General features: G+C 43.3%; 1 protein-coding gene across 9 annotated transcripts in view; it reads left to right on the forward strand.

The window, feature by feature from the left end:
- LOC139570707 (cilia- and flagella-associated protein 46) overlaps positions 1-20,437 on the forward strand; it is a 118,748-nt gene that overhangs the window by 51,523 nt on the left and 46,788 nt on the right. For all 9 annotated transcript variants that reach the window (XM_071392829.1, XM_071392832.1, XM_071392836.1 and 6 more), the window contains 14 exons: positions 85-249; positions 1,065-1,213; positions 1,849-1,947; positions 2,078-2,153; positions 2,743-2,892; positions 3,084-3,284; positions 3,553-3,659; positions 3,913-4,095; positions 4,228-4,360; positions 6,443-6,640; positions 9,292-9,480; positions 9,643-9,765; positions 11,107-11,289; positions 20,147-20,320. In XM_071392829.1, the coding sequence (XP_071248930.1) occupies positions 85-249; positions 1,065-1,213; positions 1,849-1,947; positions 2,078-2,153; positions 2,743-2,892; positions 3,084-3,284; positions 3,553-3,659; positions 3,913-4,095; positions 4,228-4,360; positions 6,443-6,640; positions 9,292-9,480; positions 9,643-9,765; positions 11,107-11,289; positions 20,147-20,320 (2,130 nt within the window). The remainder of the gene's footprint in view (positions 1-84; positions 250-1,064; positions 1,214-1,848; positions 1,948-2,077; positions 2,154-2,742; positions 2,893-3,083; positions 3,285-3,552; positions 3,660-3,912; positions 4,096-4,227; positions 4,361-6,442; positions 6,641-9,291; positions 9,481-9,642; positions 9,766-11,106; positions 11,290-20,146; positions 20,321-20,437) is intronic.

Raw genomic sequence — 20,437 nt, forward strand, 5'->3', positions numbered from 1 at the left:
TCAATTGTACACTTTTGCCAGCTGAAAGCAATTAGGAATGAATATTTGGCCAAGGAATACCAGAGCTCTTCTGTGTTTAAACAGCCACCCCCTACTGAGGAGAAGCCCAAAGCCCGGAGGCCACAGGATGACGTGTTGCCCTCCAGCCCAGAGGAGTGGGCACAGTACGACTGTCCCGAGGATGTCCGCCAGGCCTTCAGATATGACACCAGCCCCCACTGCATCAACAGACACAGCCTCAGCAAACAGGCAGGCACCACTAAGCTCTCTCTGACTGCCTCTGTTATAGAGCCCGATAGGGTCATGTTCATTAGGGCACACCATGGCAAAACATTTTGCAACAATAGTTGACAAGTTCAGGTAGTCTCCCTATTTCAGTCTGTTTTCGTCCTTTTGGTCCCTAGTGAATATAAATTATTGAGTCATTATCGGAACAGGGACTGTTTCAATTGGCCGTGGCGGCTCAAGGTCGAAGGCTTGAAAGCCGGAAACATTGACTCGATATTGATCCTCGTCTTGACAAGTCATAATTTGTTTGTTGGAAGAGGATGCCTACTCATTGATTTTGGGAGAAAATCAGAATGTTGGCGGAGAGGAAAAAAATAAGCTTATTTTAAATTAAAGACGTGTAGTGATTAATTTATCTTATGCCACTCCAGTGTGACAGTATTAGGTGACACAATTATGCTTGGTAATCATACAAGTTAAATGAGAACATGCTCAGATGGTGCAGTCCTACACAGTGTCAAAAATATGCTAAACGATGACCAGTCCAACACTTCATGTGATATCAGGCTGTACTGTATTTTTTTTTTTTGTCTGTCCTGTTCCACAAGCTGTATCACCACATGATACAGGTGGATAAAGTCTTATTGTCTATGGCTCAAAGTTTGTCCTACACACGTTCTACACATCAAATTTAACCACTGTCCTGCACAATTTAACCACTGTCCTGAACTACTTATTAAATTACTAATTACAAACGCAGGATGTTAATGAAACAAAATGGTAATGATTAAGTCATGTATTTACTTCCTTTTCTCCCTGTGTCTGGGTGGCTACAGACTCAGAGCTTGTTCTTCCTGGACCTGCTGGTGAAAGAGCTGCAGTCTCTTTCTCTCACCCACCTGACTCTTCCCATTCTGCACCTGGCGGAGGTCATTGCCCATGACCTGCTGGACAGAAGGAGCCTCTCTGACCTCTACCGTCTCAGGTGAGAGTTTATTCTTTCTGTGCAACACTGCTACTTTCACTGGAAATAGTCTATGGGGCGTTTTACCAGACACCAGGCTAATACGGGACTAAAAAGCATTTTCAATGGAGATTCTCCATTTATCTTGCTAGACTTAATGTGTCCGGGAAATTGTGCATATGCACTGAGTATACAAAACCATGAAGAACACAGTCTGTCATGCTCTTTCCTTGACAGACTGACCAGGTGAATCCAGGCGAAAGCTATGATCCCTTATTGATGTTATTTGTTAAATCCACTTCAATCATTGTAGATGAAGGGGAGGAGACGGGTTAAAGAAGGATTTCTAAGCCTTGAGACAATTGAGGCATGGATTGTGTACAGTATGTGTGCCATTCAGAGGGTGAATGGGCAAGACAAAAAAAATGTCAACTCAATATTAGGAAGGTGGTCCTAATGTTTGGTATACTCAGGGTATGTTAGTTAAGGCTACTGCTTTTACTTTTGGCTTGTCAATTATTGAAAAACAGTGTAGGTTTTCCACATGTGTGGTCCAAATCCTTGCCCATTTCAGAATCATTGATTTATTGTGAAATATTACCTAATAGTTTTCCCGTTTATTTCCTTTCCCGTTTATTTCCTTCCTAACGTTTTAGAATTGTGAGGAGCTGTTCTCAGCTGGATATGGAGACGTCTACAGTGTACCACGAGAAGCTCCTGAGCCTGACTGGTATCCATGAGCAGGAACAAATGGAGTATGTGTGCCTCACTCTTTTCCACCAGCTCCTGTACATACTGAATACTCATTTGTATTGGATTTGTAGTGTTTGCCCTGATTCTGTTACTGGTGTTTTGATCTCCTGTCCATGCATTATTTCATTGCAGGTGTCGCAAAGCTATAGCTTTACAAAGAGAGAGAAACAGCCTGTATATGGATTATAATGGCAAAACGGACAATGAGGTTAGTTTCAAAGCGTCATAGCTGAAATAAACAAGCATACCATACAAGGTGTATTATCACCGTAAGGGTTTATAGACCTAGAATTGAAGAGAAAGAAAGCGAAATGACCCCTGAAATGAATAACTGTACTACTGTAGTTCTTAGTTTTATTCTACTTTTATTATAGTTTAAAGACTGATTGGCAAGCAGCACAGGTTGATTACAGTCAAACGCAGAGACAGGGGTATAAGTCCAAACTGCACTTTTCATAATGTGAAACCCATAACACATCATTATCACAGGTTCATGAGAGTTTAATTAGTTGCTTGTTAAATTTCAAATGGCCGTCGCTCATGTCAATCTGGCATGACGATGATCCTCTTCTTTTTTTTTTACGAGCATTATTAATGGTTGTACTTTTTCATTGCCTTACCCAGAGTTCTGCAGCCCGTGAACAATCCTTTAGATTTACAGTATGTTCAGACTTAACCTACTGAGTTCATTCCATAATTCCATATTTTCCATGTGGTGCAGGGCCAGGGGATTGAATATAATTTATGGATCAGAATTCTGACATTGCTGCCTTTATCCTTGTCTCTGTTTACACAAGTCTAAGGTTGACCACATCTGTCTGTCTGGGAAGCAGTGTGGGGATCTGTGGAGTCAGGATATCTGGCTTGATAAGGCTGAGATATGCCTTGGTATGGGACTGTACCAACCCGCCAGACAGCTACTGGCAGAGGCCCATCTGGTGGCTAAGGTTATTTCATTTTGAGTAATTTTGTCAATAGTTTGGTTTTCAATATTTCTCTTAAGTAGTCCACTGCATATTTGTGAAGTGTTTCTCTGTTTTGGTTGAAATGTGACTCCTATTTATGTGTGTGTGAAGTCATAACAGTTTAGCAATTCCCTTGTATTATATTTTTGTGGTCTCTTCTATTGTGTGCTCAGGAGCTGGGAGATCAGGCTGCAGCAGGGAGGAGTCTGCTCTCTCTTGCCGTCCTGGCCAATAAGGAACAGAACCACTCTCAGGCCTTGGCACTGCTGGAGAAGGCCCAAGACATGGGAGGTGATGAGGACTTCTGGTACAAGCTCACCCTGGCCCTGCTGACAGCTCCGGTGACCCAGAGGGGCCAGGATACAGACACCAAGGTCAAAACTATTCTATTTTATTCTATTGAAGCTCCTACAAGCCTCTGCTCAATTGTCCCGTGTGGCTCAGTTGGTAGAGCATGGCACTTGCAACGCCAGCGTTGTGGGTTCATTCCCCACGGGGGGACCAGGATGAATATGTATGAACTTTCCAATTTGTAAGTCGCTCTGGATAAGAGCGTCTGCTAAATGACTTAAATGTAAATGTAAATGTCTCCTCTGAAGCAAATGTTGTCTTTTTCAATGTGACCACTCTCTCCCGTTACAGACAGATCAAATAGTAAAGCAAGGCTGTGGAGCCCTGAAATCTATGCTGGAAAAGAGGCGGAACCGAGCTCCCGTGCTCAGGTTCCTGATCACGTCTTTGGAGAGCAGGTAAGGCTCTTTGATGTCTGTGTTCTCCAAATTCAGTCCTGGAAAGCTGGGTTGTGCAGGCTGTCGATCCAGCCCCGCTGTAAATCACCTTATGGTCCAGAGTCAGACTCACCACCTTGATTAGTTTGATATTTGAATCAGGTGTGGTACTGCAGGGTTGGATCAAAAGCCCTGGTGTACAGTGTTCTCCCCTGTGCTGTGACCAAAACAGACCTCTAGATGTCATTGACTCACTGTGATGTCTGTCTTTCAGAGGGGCGGTGGAGCGTCTGCATGCAGCCAGCCCTGTCGAGCCAGGTGAGGCTCTGTCCACCCAGTCAGTACAGAATCTCATGGCTGCCTGTGACTCCCTGAGAGCGAGCACCAGTGAGTTCCTCCGACTGGGCCACAGAGAGCAAGCTGCTGAAGCTCTCCTGGAGCACGCACAGGCATTGAGGTCAGACATCAACACAACACATCATAGTATGATCTATCCAATTTGGGATCAATAACGTTCATTCATTCACTTTTGTCTACAATTCCTCTGTTGGTCCGCTTCAAATCATTCACAGCATGTTCTACTTTGCAGGATACTGGCTAAACACACTGATGATGAGGGAAAACTGCGCCACCTGCTGGATGCCTACTCCTTCATGCAGCAGGCCGTCTCCGTACAGGAACATGTGGTTCTGAACGCCCAAAGCCTGTTCCCATCACAAGAGGTAAAGCACATACTGTATACCTTCCCAATATCAGCCTTCAAGTCAGAACATACCATACAGTTCAAACTCTTAGGTAATAATTTGGACCTATTTTAAAACATGTTGTAATTTTACTAATCATCACCACCAGGTTGAGTCAAGTTATTCGGTTAGATTCTGATCTAAGGATGACGTGTGTATGAAACAGAAAACAGAACACATTTATTTTATCATTTTTACTCCCTTTTTCTCCCCAATTTCGGGATTACGATCTTGTCTCATTGCTGCAACTCCCCAACGGGCTTGGGAGAGGCGAAGGTCGAGTCATGCGTCCTCTGAAACATGACCTGCCAAACTGCGCTTTTTATTACCCGCTCACTTAACACGGAAGCCGGCTGCACCAATGTGTCGGAGGAAACACCGTTCAACTGATGACCAAAGTCAGCCTGCAGGTGCCTGGCCCGCCACAAGGATGCGCTAGAGCGCGATGAGCCAAGTAAAGCCACCCCGGCCAAACCCTCTCCTAACCCAGACGACACTGGACCAATTGTGCGACGCCCTATGGGACTCCTGGTCACGAATGGGACTCCTGGGATCGAACCCCAGGCTGTAGTGACGCCGCAACACTGCGATGCAGTACCTTAGACCGCTGCGCCACTCGGGAGGCCAGAACGCATTTATTGGAACCATATCTCAGCAGTGTTCTTCATTGTGAAGGAATTTGTCTTAATAAGCGTGCAAATCCTATTTTGCTCAGCTGTTACAGTTCCTCAAAACAGAGTTCTGGCTGTCTGTCCTGGAACTGAAAGCATTTGCAAACAAATTACACTCTATTTAGAGAGTAACTGAACATGTTGACAGGGTTGAGATATTAGATTTGCTTGTGAAAAGTCCATATATGGCTTGTCAGAAAGCCTGATTCGCTGCTTGGACTCAAGTCGACTCAGGGCTGCCAAGTCCAAGCCAGTGCTGCTAAATTATTTATTGAATTCATTTTGCCCTTTGTTTCACTAGGGATCTACATTGTTACATTTTCCAAATGGATGATTTAATTATAGAACAAGGAATTCCTGAAAAGGAGAGAACCATCCATTATAAAGCAGATAAATATACCTATGAACAAGATAATCCTGACCTGCCTGTTAATACTCGCTCAATAAAAATGGCATAATCAGTTTTTTTTTACTGAACATGATATCTCAGCCAAATCATTACTGAATGTGTGTGGACTCTGGTGGATCCACCTATTTGCTCCAGACCTCAGTTCATATCCGATATAGCCTACAGAGTAAACAGACAGACAAACAGACACACACCCGTTTTGAGTTGTTTTTTTCAGAAACACCTGATGGTTAAAAGCCAACTTTCAAACAGGCCAACATCCAAACTGCCTTATGTAGAAAAAGCATTCCAAAAGTCAATGTCAAATATGGAGCAGACACGACTTGCACACTGCCATTTTGAAGTGCATCTTGATCTAATCATGAAAGGACATTGAAATTGCATCTTGCTTCATTATTAAACCACCTGCTGAAATCCGGAAGAATCCAGTTAGCTAGATACAATCTACTTTGACGGTCCAATTCTGCATTTAGGATTAACAGTCTATAGCCCTGTGCTTTCAGCAGATGGTACTGCTGCCCCAATAAGTTACATTGAAATGACATACCAAATATGAAAACAGCAGTGTATATGAATTCACTTACTCTCATGGAACCAGACGAGTGTCTGAAAATTGCATATGAAGTCTGTCACGCAAGATTTGAGTTTATTTGACCCAATCTACGTTTTGTTTCTTGGTTACTTCCCTTTCGTTACGTTGTAAATGAAGGTGTCACTTTTGTTCAGTCTGAAGATGTACGTCGATATACGTTTATCTTCTTCATGAACTTTTCCATTACAAAGGAAATCAAATTCAGATCTAAGCCTTTTAAAGCTATCTTGCACTGGGTTGAAAAAGGAGCTGGGCACGATAAGACATTTTAACTTCCTGCATTTGCATTTACAGTGGTGTCTGTGCGTGTGTTCTTGTTGTTGTAATGTGTCTGTCATAATCTTTGTCTTTTTCTCACTCTCTCTTTCTGCCCTCTGTACCTTCCACAGTGTCAGCCCTTGTCTCTCCCAGCCACGAGGAGGCTGTTGCGGGTCAGACTGGCTCTGGCTGAGCTGTCCTTAGCCATGCTGGAACAGGTGTGTGCTGAGGAGAACAGACTTGCCCTGGCCCAGGACAGGAAAGCCTCTGTGGAGAGAACCGTGGAGGAGTTTGTACGCATTACACCAGACCTCGGCTCTGTAGAGCAGGTAAGGGCATAGACAGAGGTCGTGTCCAAATACACATACTTGCGTTCTAAATAGTAGGCTTTTTGGGTATGCGAAGAAATTGAACGTTTTATAGTATGTGACATTTCTGAAATGTTTTATGCTTTAAATACCAGGATGTCATACTCATTTCGCTTTTCATCAAGTAGAATTCGCTGCACACTGTTGAGGAAGAGAATCATATTTTCACACTTTTTGACTGTTTGACAACAGTTGATAATCAGAATAGGGGATGCCCTCATTTTTTTTTTTACGAATAGCAGCGAACAAGCGTGATTTTCAAACCTGTTTGGTTTGCTTGGATAGCTAGCTAGCTAGTAGTCAATGCCATGGCAAGCAAGATAGGATCTAAGCTAGCTAGCTAGCTAGCCTATTATGCTAGCGACGACGCTTACCGTTTAGCTAACTAACGTCAACAAGCTAAATACATAGCTCTGAGTCTGGCTGGCACTGGCAGGAGTATGGGGTAACGTTAGTTACAGCATGGTGAGGGTGAATTCAATTCTTCAACATCTTGCTAGCTAGCAACATTAGCAAAGCTAGCTGCAGTTATATATTGGCTGCCTAGCAACATGACATCATTTCTGGAGGCAGTGTAAACACAATTTGTGTTAGTCCACCAAGGCCATCCCAACCTGGGTTGACTTCAAAGTCCCAATGGAAACGGGGATTAAGCCAGTTCCAATGTGATCGGTACCCCTCCCCTTGGCCCTAATTACCCCTTCAATGTTTGCAGATCTGTACGGTGAAAGCAATATGGTGGAAGCTTTACCACTAACACCTCTTACACCTATACAGCCTCTTCAGACATGCTAACATCAAGGGATTAGTGCCAAGGGGGAGGGATAGGGAGACATTTGAGACTGGTGGATAGACATAGCGAAAGAAAACTACTGGCCTACACAGTTATTGGACAAGTTACAAACAAAACTATTTCCTCAATTCTGGGAGGCTTATTACAAATCAATGCCCGACTTGTGAGAGCGGGAGAGGAGATTGCCGATTTCATCAACTAGCACTTTGAGTTGCAAATGGTCTATCTAATATTTATGTGTGAAGCTAATGATTAGGCTCAGACAGGGATGGGCTCGTAGGATATGGGCATGCAGACTGCAGAGCACACGCACTCCTCTGGTCAATCTTCAGTAGTTCTGTGAGAGGACCGCAATCATGTCTGTCTGATAGTAAAGGGCTTTTCTCCCAAAGTGAAATCTCCACCGCTATAATGGTCTGATCTGATCAATACTGGCAGTGATTAAGCTTATTGCTTGATGACTCGCTTCATGTTGTTTCTCTCTGTTGCTGCTCCCCGTCATATCAGCTCCCGCATGAAAAAAACTAAGTGAGATCTCACTATTAGTAAGATCTGGTCTGTAGCTACAACCTTTAAGGGTTTTTCTTTGTTGAGAAATGGCCCGTCTTCTGCAACCAAGACGATTCATTAAACCAATGTGCTTTCGATTTGGAGAAGTTTGTGTTTGTCTTGAAATTCCCGAAGTTGGTACACGGGAGGGAGAACCTCCTCTATTAGAGGAAGTCCAAGTTGGTTTTGGAATAAGGATTAGGCCTACCTATTGGGTAATGACCGACGCCGGGGATGAGAAGCAGGTACGGGGAGTTGAACATTTAATGCGGAACAGACAGGTAACAGGACAGGAACAGCGTCAGCACACGGGTATACAAAGACATACGAACATTCATGTTGAAGCCGGGAACAGAGCGGGGAACCAGATAGATATAGGGAAGGTAAGGACAGAGGTGATTGAGTCCAGGTCAGTCCAATAATTGCTGATGCGCGTGACGGGGGGAAGGCAGGTGTGCGTAATGATGATGGCAGGAGTGTGCAATGCTGGGGAGCCTGGCGCCCTCGAGTGCCAGGGGGGAAGAGCTGGAGCATAGTGCAGTGGTTTCCAACCAGTGTACACTCACTTATAAAAGTGACCTGTGGAATGCACATGGAATTTTGACTTGGGGGCATTAGTGCCGGTCAGATAATACATTAAATGGCACATGGTTCCAACTGTATCATTGTTTCAAGTCCAGTGCGCTCAGGCTATCATTTGAGTGGAGTGCAGTAATTTGAATAATTTTTCTTCATCTGTGAAAACCATTAGCAAAGGCAAATCTGATTTAGGTTTAGTCAGTCATTTATTTCTTAATAAATGGCTCTGGGCTTAGCTCTACCACAGCCTCTGCCATAGAAACAAACGGAGCATGCCATTGTGTCTGCGGTTGCGCCTTTATAATGCCTAAAACCGCTCGTCTGTAGCTCAAACTGTTCAAAACTAAAGACCTATTTTACCAGAGCTACATTTTCTTCCTGGTGCAGATTCGCGGAACGCGCTTACAGGGGTACACACAAATTAACATGAGTAAGGAACTATCAAACTATCAAAACGATGAAAATATTTCAAATAAACCCTATTTAATGTCTAAACTTTAGTCACAGAAAATAGATGATTTGCAGTGTTGGATCAGATGAGATGGTCATTACCACAAAAAAAAATGAATAGGGACATTTTAGGTGTGCTGCAGAATTTTGTATTCCATCTCCCTCCCTTCTTCCTTTATACATCCCTCCATTTCCTCTGTGTCCCCCATTAACCACCCCATCCCCTTTGTTCCCTTTGTAGGAGTGGATAACTACAGGGAGGACCCTGGGGCAGGTGGCTTTGAGCCAGCTGGCCACAGTCAACTCCCTGTCCCTTGACTGTTTGGAGACCAGAGCCAGCTCTCTGAGCCTGATGGGGAAATGCCTGAGGCTGCTAGCCATGCAGAGAGACCCGCTCTACCCCTTCACCCTCTGGGATGGACACAACCTGGTACAGACACTGACAGACAATACCAAAAACATAAAACATGGACTAAAATAACTTTTAGGGGGGCTCTTTTAGAGATGTCATTGCTCTTCATAAAAATCTAAGAGCTCAAAAATTGTCAGCGTTCATGACCAGATTGTAAACTAATCTTGATTCTATGAACAGGAGGAGGACCGGTCAGAGTCTAAAGCCAGCCCTGAGGAGGAGGAGGAGTTAACTGGAGAGAATGGCCTAGAGTCAAGCAGAACGGAGCCCAGACAGTACGCAGCCAAATATGCTGAGTTGCAGGTACTGTATAGTCTACCTGGAACCTTTCCTCCACTTTAATCTGGTGTCTTTAGACAAATCGAATTGTTCTTATCTTCAACGGAAGTCACTTTCTTGGCTAGTCTTGATATACTGTAAAAGGCCGTCTTTATTTTTAAAGTAATCTTGGTTACCCAGAAGTAAAATTCTCTCGTGAAAGTTTGTCGTTTCCTGTTTTACTTCTGGGGGAATGCCATTAGCAATTGTGATTATCTTTGTGCAAAGCAGTGATGGAAAATGTACCAAATTGTCATACTTGCGTAAAAGTAAAGAAAGTTACCCAGTAAAATACTACTTCAGTTAAAGTCTAAAAGTATTTGCTTTTAAATGTACTTAAGTATGAAAAGTAAATGTAATCGCTAAAATATACTTAAGTATCAAAAGAAAAAGTAAAAGTATAAATCATTTCAACTTCCTTATATTAAAGCAAACCAGACAGCACAATTATTATAATTTTTTTAAATTCACGGATAGCCAGGTGCACACTTCAACATTCAGACATAATTTACAAAGGAAGCATTTCTGTTTAGTGAGTCCGCCAGATGAGAGGCAGTAGGGATGACCAGGGATGTTTTCTTGATAAGTGCGTGAATTAGAACATTTTCCTGTCCTGCTAAGCATTCAAAATGTAACAAGTACTTTTGGGTTTCAGGGAAAATGTTTTAGGATTAAAAAGTACATTATTTTCTCTAGGAACGTAGTGGAGTAAAAGTAATATAAATAGTAAAGTACAGATACCCTAAAAAACTACTTAAGTAGTACGTTAAAGTATTTATACTTAAGTACTTTACACCACTCGTGCAAAGGAAGGAAGCGAAGTCTCCTCCCTCGCAAAAGAAAACTCTCGGCCAAATCCCTCCCTTCCGCTAATTTCACCCATGTTTATCATGGCCAAAAAGGAAATGTTTTTGTTTAATGAATATTTACGATACAGCCGATTTTGACTTAGTGGCTGTGGAATCTAGTGGAAACCGTTTATCATCCGCACACAGGCTTGAAAATCACCGCACTAGTTTAAGCACCGCCTTCGTCCAATCCTGATTCATCCAAATAATCAATGACGAAAACCCAAAACCAGGAACTACTGTTGCTCGTAATCACAAAATTCTATGTGCGCTTTGACAGATTCTTGCCATTTCATCTGTCCACGAGAGTATATTAAAAGTAACCTAAGAAGGTCAAGTCCATCCAGAAATGTTACTCTGAAGTTGGTGCAATAGATTAATAGCAACAGGTGGCATTATGATAGCATGGTGGCATGCACAACTTGTAGCTACTTGTTTTCTCTCTCTGTTTGTGTGTACGTGTTCGTGTGTATTCCAGAGAAGAAGACGTTCTGCCCAGCAGCTTCTGGCTCAGGCCAGTGAGACTTTAGCACAGGCCGTCAGCCTCTGCCTCCAACACAAACTCCCCAGCTCCATCCTCTCAGAAGCCTGTCTCAATATGCTGGAGTGTCACGGACAGTTTGACCCCTGTGCCACTGGTCAATACCTGGCCCTGCTCCAGGTACAGTATGTACAGTTGAAGTCGGAAGTTTACATACACTTAGGTTGGAAAAATTAAAACTTGTTTTTCGACCACTCCACAAATTTCTTGTTAACAAACTATAGTTTTGGCAAGTCAGTTAGGACATCTACTTTGTGCATGACACAAGTCATTTTTCCAACTATTGTTTACAGACAGATTATTTCACTTATAATTCACTGTATCACAATTCCAGTGGGTCAGAAGTTTACATACACTAATGTTGTGTCTTTGGCTATGCCGGATTAAGTGAAATGACATGCTATTCTATAAAATCCTTTCTCTGTAATTAATATTACCTGATTGAGCTAATCATGTAAATGTAATTAACTAGAAAGTCGGGGCACCACGAAATAATATTTATAGTGCAGTTATCTTCCGAATAAACTCTTAAAGACCTAGTAATATTTTACATCAATAGCAGTCAATATTAATCGTCACCTTATTTCAGTCTCATCTGAAAGTTGTAAATTCTTGGTTATCTTCACGAACCCTGGCTAACAAGTTGAATCAGCAATACAAAATTGGGTTTAATTATTTATTTACTAAATACCTAACTAATCACACAGAATTACATATACACAGAATGAATCATACCTTGATTACAAATTATGTCATAAAGGAAAATGTCCCGAGCGGATGGAACAGATATGACAGCTGGTTACACAAAGAACGGGGGTTGGGTTTGAGTGAAAGAGCGGGAAGACTGAAGAACAAAGGGAGAAGCTGTGTCTCTATCGGGCCGTAGGCAGCTACTCTATCGTAAATACAGAATCTTATGCATTCTAAATTACCGCCCATTTGGAACTTTGCTCCGTTCATCTTTCCCTCGATCCTGACTGGTCTCCCAGTCGGGCTGTCATGCCTTTTACTAAGGAGTGGCTTCCGTCTGGCCACTCTACCATAATGGCCTGATTGGTGGAGTGCTGTAGAGATGGTTGTCCTTCTGGAAGGTTCTTCCATCTCCACAGAGGAACTCTGGAGCTCTGTCAGACTGACCATCGGGTTCTTGGTCACCTACCTGACCAAGGTCCTTCTCCCCAGATTTCTCAGTTTGGCTGTGCGGCCAACTCTAGGAAGAGTCTTGATGGTTCCAAACGTCTTCCATTTAAGAATGATGGAGGCCACTGTGTTCTTGGGGACCTTCATTGCTGCAGAAATGTTTTGGTACCCTTCCCCAGATATGTGCCTCAACACAATCCTGTCTCGAAGCTCTACGGACAATTCCTTCAACCTCTTGGCTTGGTTTTTGCTCTGACATGCACTGTCAACTGTGGGACCTTTTATAGACAGGTGTGGACTTTCCAAATCATGTCCAATCAATTGAATTTACCACAGGTGGACTCCAATCAAGTTGTAGAAACATCTCAAGGACGATCAATGGAAACAGGATGCACCTGAATTTCGAGTCTCATAGAAAAGGGTCTGAATACTTTTTTGTTTTTAATACATTTGCTAAAATGTCTAAAAAGCTGTTTTCACTTCGTCATTATATTATTTTATATTTATTTTGTGTAGATTGATGAGAATTTTTTAAAATGAGATTCATTTTAGAATAAGGCTGTAACGATTTTTTTGGGGGGAAAAGTCAAGGGGTCTGAATACTTCCGAATGCACTGTATAAATCTCTTTATACTATGGCAGTGTTGAATACTTGTTTCTGATTGGCTTGAAGGCAAGGGCATTCTAGAGAGTGCATTATTTCCCTGTAACACACTGTATATCATAACGGGAGAATTCAATGGCTATAGTTAATTTTTAAATGTTCTATGTTTGCGCTGCTTTTGAAAGCAAAAGTAGATTGGAAAACATCATTGGCATTGTTGAAATCGATTTCCATATTAGCAAGGTAGTTTGGTTAGCAAAACTAGCAAGTCTATTTGTTTCGTTACCAAAACAAATACTGTAGCTATCTAGTAAACTTGCAAGCTATTTCAGTGGATGTTGAATACATTTGTACCCGCAAATTAACACATTTTTAGCATTCCTTGGAAAATAATGCAACTCCGTAGGACATCGTGGAAAATACCTTCCACGTCGGTTATTAATTTCCATATAGCGCATAGCCCCTCGTTGATTTACCCTTACGTGTGTATGTAAACATGAACTGAGAGCACTTGAGCAGGATATGAACTCTATTGCGCTTAAACTGCTCACTCAGAATGACCCTGGTCTGGACAGAGTTTTGCAAGACAAAATACATAAACTGGGGTTATTCCTATATGAGAGGGTGAAAGGGGCCTTGGTCAGGTCTCGTTTAATACTCTCAAGGAAATGGTATGACAAATTATCCTAAATATAGTAGGGAGTTTGACCTCCTAATAAAGGTGATTTTAACATTCAAATGATCTTCCTCTTCTCCTCTTCACTTTTTCTCCTGCCATCTCAGAGCTGTGAAGAGCAAACGGTGTCATAGTCCTCAAAAGCCTCAATCCAGCCTCCCCATTAAAGGCTGCAGGTAGCCTAGCGGTTAGAGCGTTTGGCTGGTAACCGAAAGGTAGCTAGTTTGAATGCCCAAGGTGAAAAATCTGTTGATGTGCCCTTGAGCAATGCACTTAATCCTAATTTCTTCAGGGGCGCTGCTGATAATGGCTGACTGTCATGATCGTCGTATGAGAGAGACCAAGGTGCAGCGTGGTATGCGTACATTCTCTTTAATGAATGAACACTGAACAAAAACAACAAAATCAACGGACGAAACGTGAAGCTATACAAATAGTGCAGACAGGCAACTAAACATAGACAAGATCCCACAACACAAATGAGGAAAATGGCTACCTAAATATGATCCCCAATCAGAGACAACGATAAACAGCTGTCTCTGATTGGGAACCATATCAGGCCAACATAGACATACAAAAACCCCTAGACATACAAAAACTAGAGTACCCACCCTAGTCACACCCTGACCTAACCAAAATATATAGAAAAACAGAGATATCTAAGGTCAGGGCGTGACAGTACCCCCCCCCCCCCCCCCAAAGGTGCGGACTCCCGGCGCAAACCTGAACCTATAGGGGAGGGTCCGGGTGGGCATCTACCCTCGGTGGTGGCTCCGGTTCGGGGCGTAGTCCCAGCTCCCTACACTGATCCCTCCGCTTCTGTGGAACCGGACCGTGGATTGTTGCCGGAGGAACCGGACTGTGGATCATCGCCGGAGGCTCAGAACTGGGAACCACCGCTGGAGGCTCTGGACTGCAGCTCATCGCTGAAGACTCTGGACTGCAGCTCGTCGCTGGTGGCCCCGGATTGGAGAACGTCGCTGGAGAACCCGGACTGGGGACCGTCGCTGGAGGCTCCTGACTGGGGACCGTCGCTGGAGGCTCCGGACTGGGGACCGTCGCTGGAGGCTCCGGACTGGGGACCGTCGCTGGAGGTTCCGGACTGTGGATGCGCACTGGAGATCTGATGCGTGGGACCGGTACAGGTGGCACCGGGCTGATGACGCGCACCTCAGGGCGAGTGCGGAGAGGAGGCACAGGACGTACTGGACTGTGGAGGCGCACTGGAGACCTGATGCGTGGGACCGGTACAGGTGGCACCGGGCTGATGACACGCACCTCAGGGCGAGTGCGAAGAGAAGGCACATGACGTACTGGACTGTGGAGGCGTACTGGAGGTCTAGAGCGCAGAGCTGGCACAACCCTTCCTGACTGGATGCTCACTCCAGCCCGGCAAGTGCGGGAAGCTAGCACAGGACGCACTGGGCTGTGAAGGCGCACTGGAGACCTGATGCGTGGGACCGGTACAGGTGGCACCGGGCTGATGACACGCACCTCAGCACGCCCGTTCTGCAGCGTTCTCAATGACAGCACCTCTCTCCGGAATCTTGCGTCGAGCTCCTCATTCGAATCCCTGACTGGCTCTGATTCCCTCCTCGGCTCCGCCGACTGCTCCATGTGCCCCCCCCAAAAAAAGTTTATTGGGGTTGCCTCTCGTGCTTGCTCCGTTGAGCTATCTCCTCGTATCGTCGCCGTTCCGCTTTCGCTGCCTCTATCTCCTCCTTAGGACGGCGATACTCCCCGTCCTTTTCCATCCAGGATCTCCTCCCAAGTCCACTCCTCCTGTACACACAGCTTGGTCCATTTTTGTTTGGATCTTCTGTCACGATCGTTGTATGAGAGAGACCAAGGTGCAGCGTTGTATGCGTACATTCTCTTTAATGAATGAACACTGAACAAAAACAACAAAATCAACTAACGAAACGTGAAGCTATACAAATAGTGCAGACAGGCAACTAAACATAGACAAGATCCCACAACACAAATGAGGAAAATGGCTACCTAAATATGATCCCCAATCAGAGACAACGATAAACAGCATACAAAACCCCCTAGACATACAAAAACTAGAGCACCCACCCTAGTCACACCCTGACCTAACCAAAATATATAGAAAAACAGAGATATCTAAGGTCAGGGAGTGACACTGACCCTGGCTGTGACCCCACTCTCAGGGGGAGTTGAGATATGCACATTTCCATTTTACATGTGTATAATACACACTTGTACATGTGTGAAACAGTACCAATATATATTGGTATTATTAGGGCTGGGAATTGCTAGGGACCTCACAATATGATATTAACACGATACTTTTGTGCTGACTTCGATATGTATTGCGATTCTATATGTATTGTGATTCGATTCTATAATTTTATTGTGATTTGATGTTCCAAACATATGTCTGCTGAAGAGGGACAAGAGAGAGCCATGAGAAAACACATTTTGATCTGTCATGGAAATAAAAGTGCTGGAAACAAATGGTCTTCCTGTTTAAAAAGAAGATGGGGAACAAGCTATGAATGAAAAAAATTTGGGTGCAGGACTGGTACAGCCAGCTAGCGCAAAAATTGTCCAAACAATACCACACGATATAAATAATATCCCCATATGTAACTGCATAGATTTTTCCCCCATCACAAATTATTAGTTACCAAGCTATAGCCAAATAACCTCTAAATAGGGGTTATTTGTTTGGAAGGGAAGGGGCACAAACAGCCATTCATTTCTATATTTACTCTGAGCTGCGCTTCAATAGGTTGGTGGTAGATGGAAGGCCGTGTTGCCCAACAGAGTCCTTGGTCCTTTGAAGAGTGTCTCTGGTGGTGAACGGTATACGTTGTAGTGTCGTCGTTGTGTGGTAGACGGGATACTCTGTCTGTCCTCTCCTAGCCCATGTTTACAGCGGCCGCTGCTAACTCAACGGCTAGGAGGTGTCACTTCTGTAGCGAATAAGAGTTCAAAGTTCATACCATTCGCAACCAAAGCTCACACTGAGGTTGGCTTCGTTCTGTAGTTATTATCTGAATACTTCTGACATCGGACCGTCATCCTAATGTCCCCGGAACAGGAGGGTACATTTTCGTCAAGGGCTTATATAGTGGAGGGAGAAGGGTGTGTTTCATAGTTTATAACCCATGTCTCTTCACAGGGGCGGGCCACTGATTGAGCAGAGCCCTAACCTTATGAAAACCCAAATCTCTCATTTGGAAGCTAAAATTACATTTAATCTTTTCACAAATAATTTTATATTTAAACATTTGAATTGCACAACAATTCCATGTGAATCTGATAACTATAATGTGTAGACTTTCCCAGTTACAGTTTAGGTCGTCCTGTCATCAGTCATAATGTCTCAGATGACAACCGGACTGACATCATATTCATTAACTTCTTACGGCTGAGATCGGCTGAGATCCCGTTAACGGACTTGACAACAGCCAGTGAAAGTGCAGGGCGCCAAATTCAAACAACAGAAATCTCATAATTAAAATTCCTCAAACAGACAAGTATTTTACACCATTTTAAAGATAAACTTGTTGTTAATTCCACCACAGTGTCCGATTTCAAAAAGGCTTTACGACGAAAGCACACCATCTGATTATGTTAGGTCAGTACCTAGTCACAGAAAAACACAGCCATTTTTCCAGCCAAAGAGAGGAGTCACAAAAAGCAGAAATAGAGATAAAATGAATCACTAACCTTTGATGATCTTCATCAGATGACACTCATAGGACTTCATGTTACACAATGCATGTATGTTTTGTTCGATAAAGTTCATATTTATATCCAAAATCTTAATAATAAACATTGATTAAAGTTACAAGTATTATACATGGAACTTTAGATAAACTTCTCCTTAATGCAACCGATGTGTCAGATTTCCAAAAAACTTTACGTAAAACGCACACCATGCTATAATCTGAGTACAGCGCTCAGAGACCAAAACAAGCCATACAGATATCCGCCATGTTGTGGAGTCAACAGAAGCCAGAAATAGTATTATAAATATTCACTTACCTTTGATGATCTTCATCAGAATGCACTCCCAGGAATCCCAGTTCCACAATAAATGGTTGTTTTGTTTGATAACGTCCATAATTTATGTCCAAATACCTCCTTTTTTTTTCGCGCGTTTAGTTCCAAAATCCAAATTGATGACGCGCAGGCCAGACGAAAAGTCAAAAGATTCCATTACAGTTCGTAGAAACATGTCAAACGATGTATAGAATCAATCTTTAGGATGTTTTTAACATAAATCTTCAATAATGTTTCAACCGGAGAATTCCTTTGTCTGTAGAAATGCGATGGAATGCAGCTAACTCTCACGGGGGAGCGCCTGAGTGAGCTCGTGGCACTCTGCCAGAGCCCTGGCTCAATCAGCTCTTATTCCCTCATCCCTCACAGTAGAAGCATCAAACAAGGTTCTAAAGACTGTTGACATCTAGTGGAAGCCTTAGGAAGTGCAATATGACCCCATAGACACTGTATTTTGGATAGGCAAACCTACAAACCTCAGATTTCCCACTTCCTGGTTGGATTTTTTCTCAGATTTTTGCCTGCCATATGAGTTCTGTTATACTCACAGACATCATTCAAACAGTTTTAGAAACTTCAGAGTGTTTTCTATCCAAATCTACTAATAATATGCATATCTTAGCTTCTGGGACTGAGTAGCAGGCAGTTTACTCTGGGCACCTTATTCATCCAAGCAACTCAATACTGCCCCCAGCCATAAAAAGTTAAGAACCAACGCATATTTTCAACTGGTTCTATTACCGAAATATGGTTCCTTTCCCTCCACTTGTTTGATGTTCCCAGACTCTCTATGTTTAACAAAGGCTATTCAAGAGTCCCTCTGTAGAGTCAAGAGAGAGGGAAGGGAGAAAGGTATTTATGGGGGGGTATTAAACCTTACCCACAGGCCAACGTCATGACACTAAGTTGACTGTGCCTTTAAACAGCTTGGAAAATTCCAGAAAACGATGTCATGGCTTTAGAAGCTTCTGATAGGCTAAATGACATAGTTTGAGTCAATTGGAGTTGTACCTGTGGATGTATTTCAAGGCCTACCTTGAAACTCAGTGCCTCTTTGCTTGACATCATGGGAAAATCAAAAGAAATCAGCCAAGACCACAGAAAAAAATTGTAGACCTCCACAAGTCTGGTTCATCCTTGGGAGCAATTCCCAAACGCCTGAAGGTACCACGTTCATCTGTACAAACAATAGTATGCAAGTATAAACACCATGGGACCACGCAGCCGTCATACCACTCAGGAAGGAGACGCTTTTTGTCTCCTAGAGATGAACGTACTTTGGTACGAAAAGTGCAAATCAATCCAGAACAACAGCAAAGGACTTTGTGAAGATGCTGGAGGAAACAGGTACAAAAGTATCTATATCCACAGTGAAACGAGTCCTATATCGACATAACCTGAAAGGCCGATCAGCAAGGAAGAAGCCACTGCTCCAAATCCGCCATAAAAAATCCAGACTCCTGTTTGCAACTGCACATGGGGACAAAGCTTGTACTTTTTGGAGAAATGTCCTCTGGTCTGATGAAACAAAAATAGAACTGTTTGCCCATAATGACCATCGTTATGTTTGGAGGAAAGGGGGGAGGCTTGCAAGCCGAAAAACACCATACCAACCATGAAGCACGGGGGTGGCAGCATCATGTTGTGGGGGTGCTTTGCTGCAGGAGGGACTGGTGCACTTCACAAAATAGATGGCATCATGGGGCAGGACAATTATGTGGATATATTGAAGCAACATCTCAGGACATCAGTCAGGAAGTTAAAACTTGGTCACAAATGGGTCTTCCATATGGACAATGACCCCAAGCATACTTCCAAAGTTGTAGCAAAATGGCTTAAGGACAACAAAGTCAAGGTGTTGGAGTGGCCATCACAAAGCCCTGACCTAAATCCTATAGAAAAGTTGTGGGCAGAACTGAAAAAGCGTGTGCGAGCAAGGAGGCCTACAAACCCGACTCAGTTTTACCAGCTCTGTCAGGAGGAATTGGCCAAAATTCACCCAACTTTATTGTGGGAAGCTTGTGGAAGGCTTCTCAACACCTTTGACCCAAGTTAAACAATTTAAAGGCAATGCTACCAAATACTAATTGAGTGTATGTAAACTTCTGACCCACTGGGAATGTGATGAAAGAAATAAAAGCTGAAATAAATCATTCTCTACTATTATTCTGACATTTCACATTCTTAAAATAAAGTGATGATCCTAACTGACCTAAGACATGGAATTTTTATTAGGATTAAATGTCAGGAATTGTGAAAAACTGAGTTTAAATGTATTTGGCTAAGGTGTATGTAAACTTCCGACCTTAACTGTATGTGTGTAGGGAGGGGTGTTTGTGTACATGTGTACATGCATGTGTATGTTTGCATGTTTGCTGTGCAAGTGTGCGTAGTTAGAGACTGTCTTGGTCACTGTAAGATGTTGTGTCACAGTCTAAATGTTTGTGTGTTACTGTCCCTATTCCTCTTATTTTAGATATTGTGTGCTTTTGCTAATCTCTGTTAATCTCTATTCCCAGAGCTGCTCCTGCACAGCTATGATGGCTGACATTCTAAGATCTGCTTGCACTGACACTCGTGTGTCCCAGCTCTCTGCGCTGCTCAACTTACACAGCAACCTGCTCCCCTCACAGGAGGAGACCCCCACTAGTCTGCTGAAGGGAGTGGAGGACTCACTCAATGGCCTCTCCAAGGTACTGTCCCACAAAACACCCTCAATACAACAGATGTTTTCTAGGCACCATAGAGATTCACTTGAGCACCCATTACTGGTTCCCCATGAATGTATTGCAATAGATTAATTATGCCTT

Source organism: Salvelinus alpinus, chromosome 3 (assembly GCF_045679555.1).
Source record: "Salvelinus alpinus chromosome 3, SLU_Salpinus.1, whole genome shotgun sequence".
NCBI lineage: Eukaryota > Metazoa > Chordata > Actinopteri > Salmoniformes > Salmonidae > Salvelinus > Salvelinus alpinus.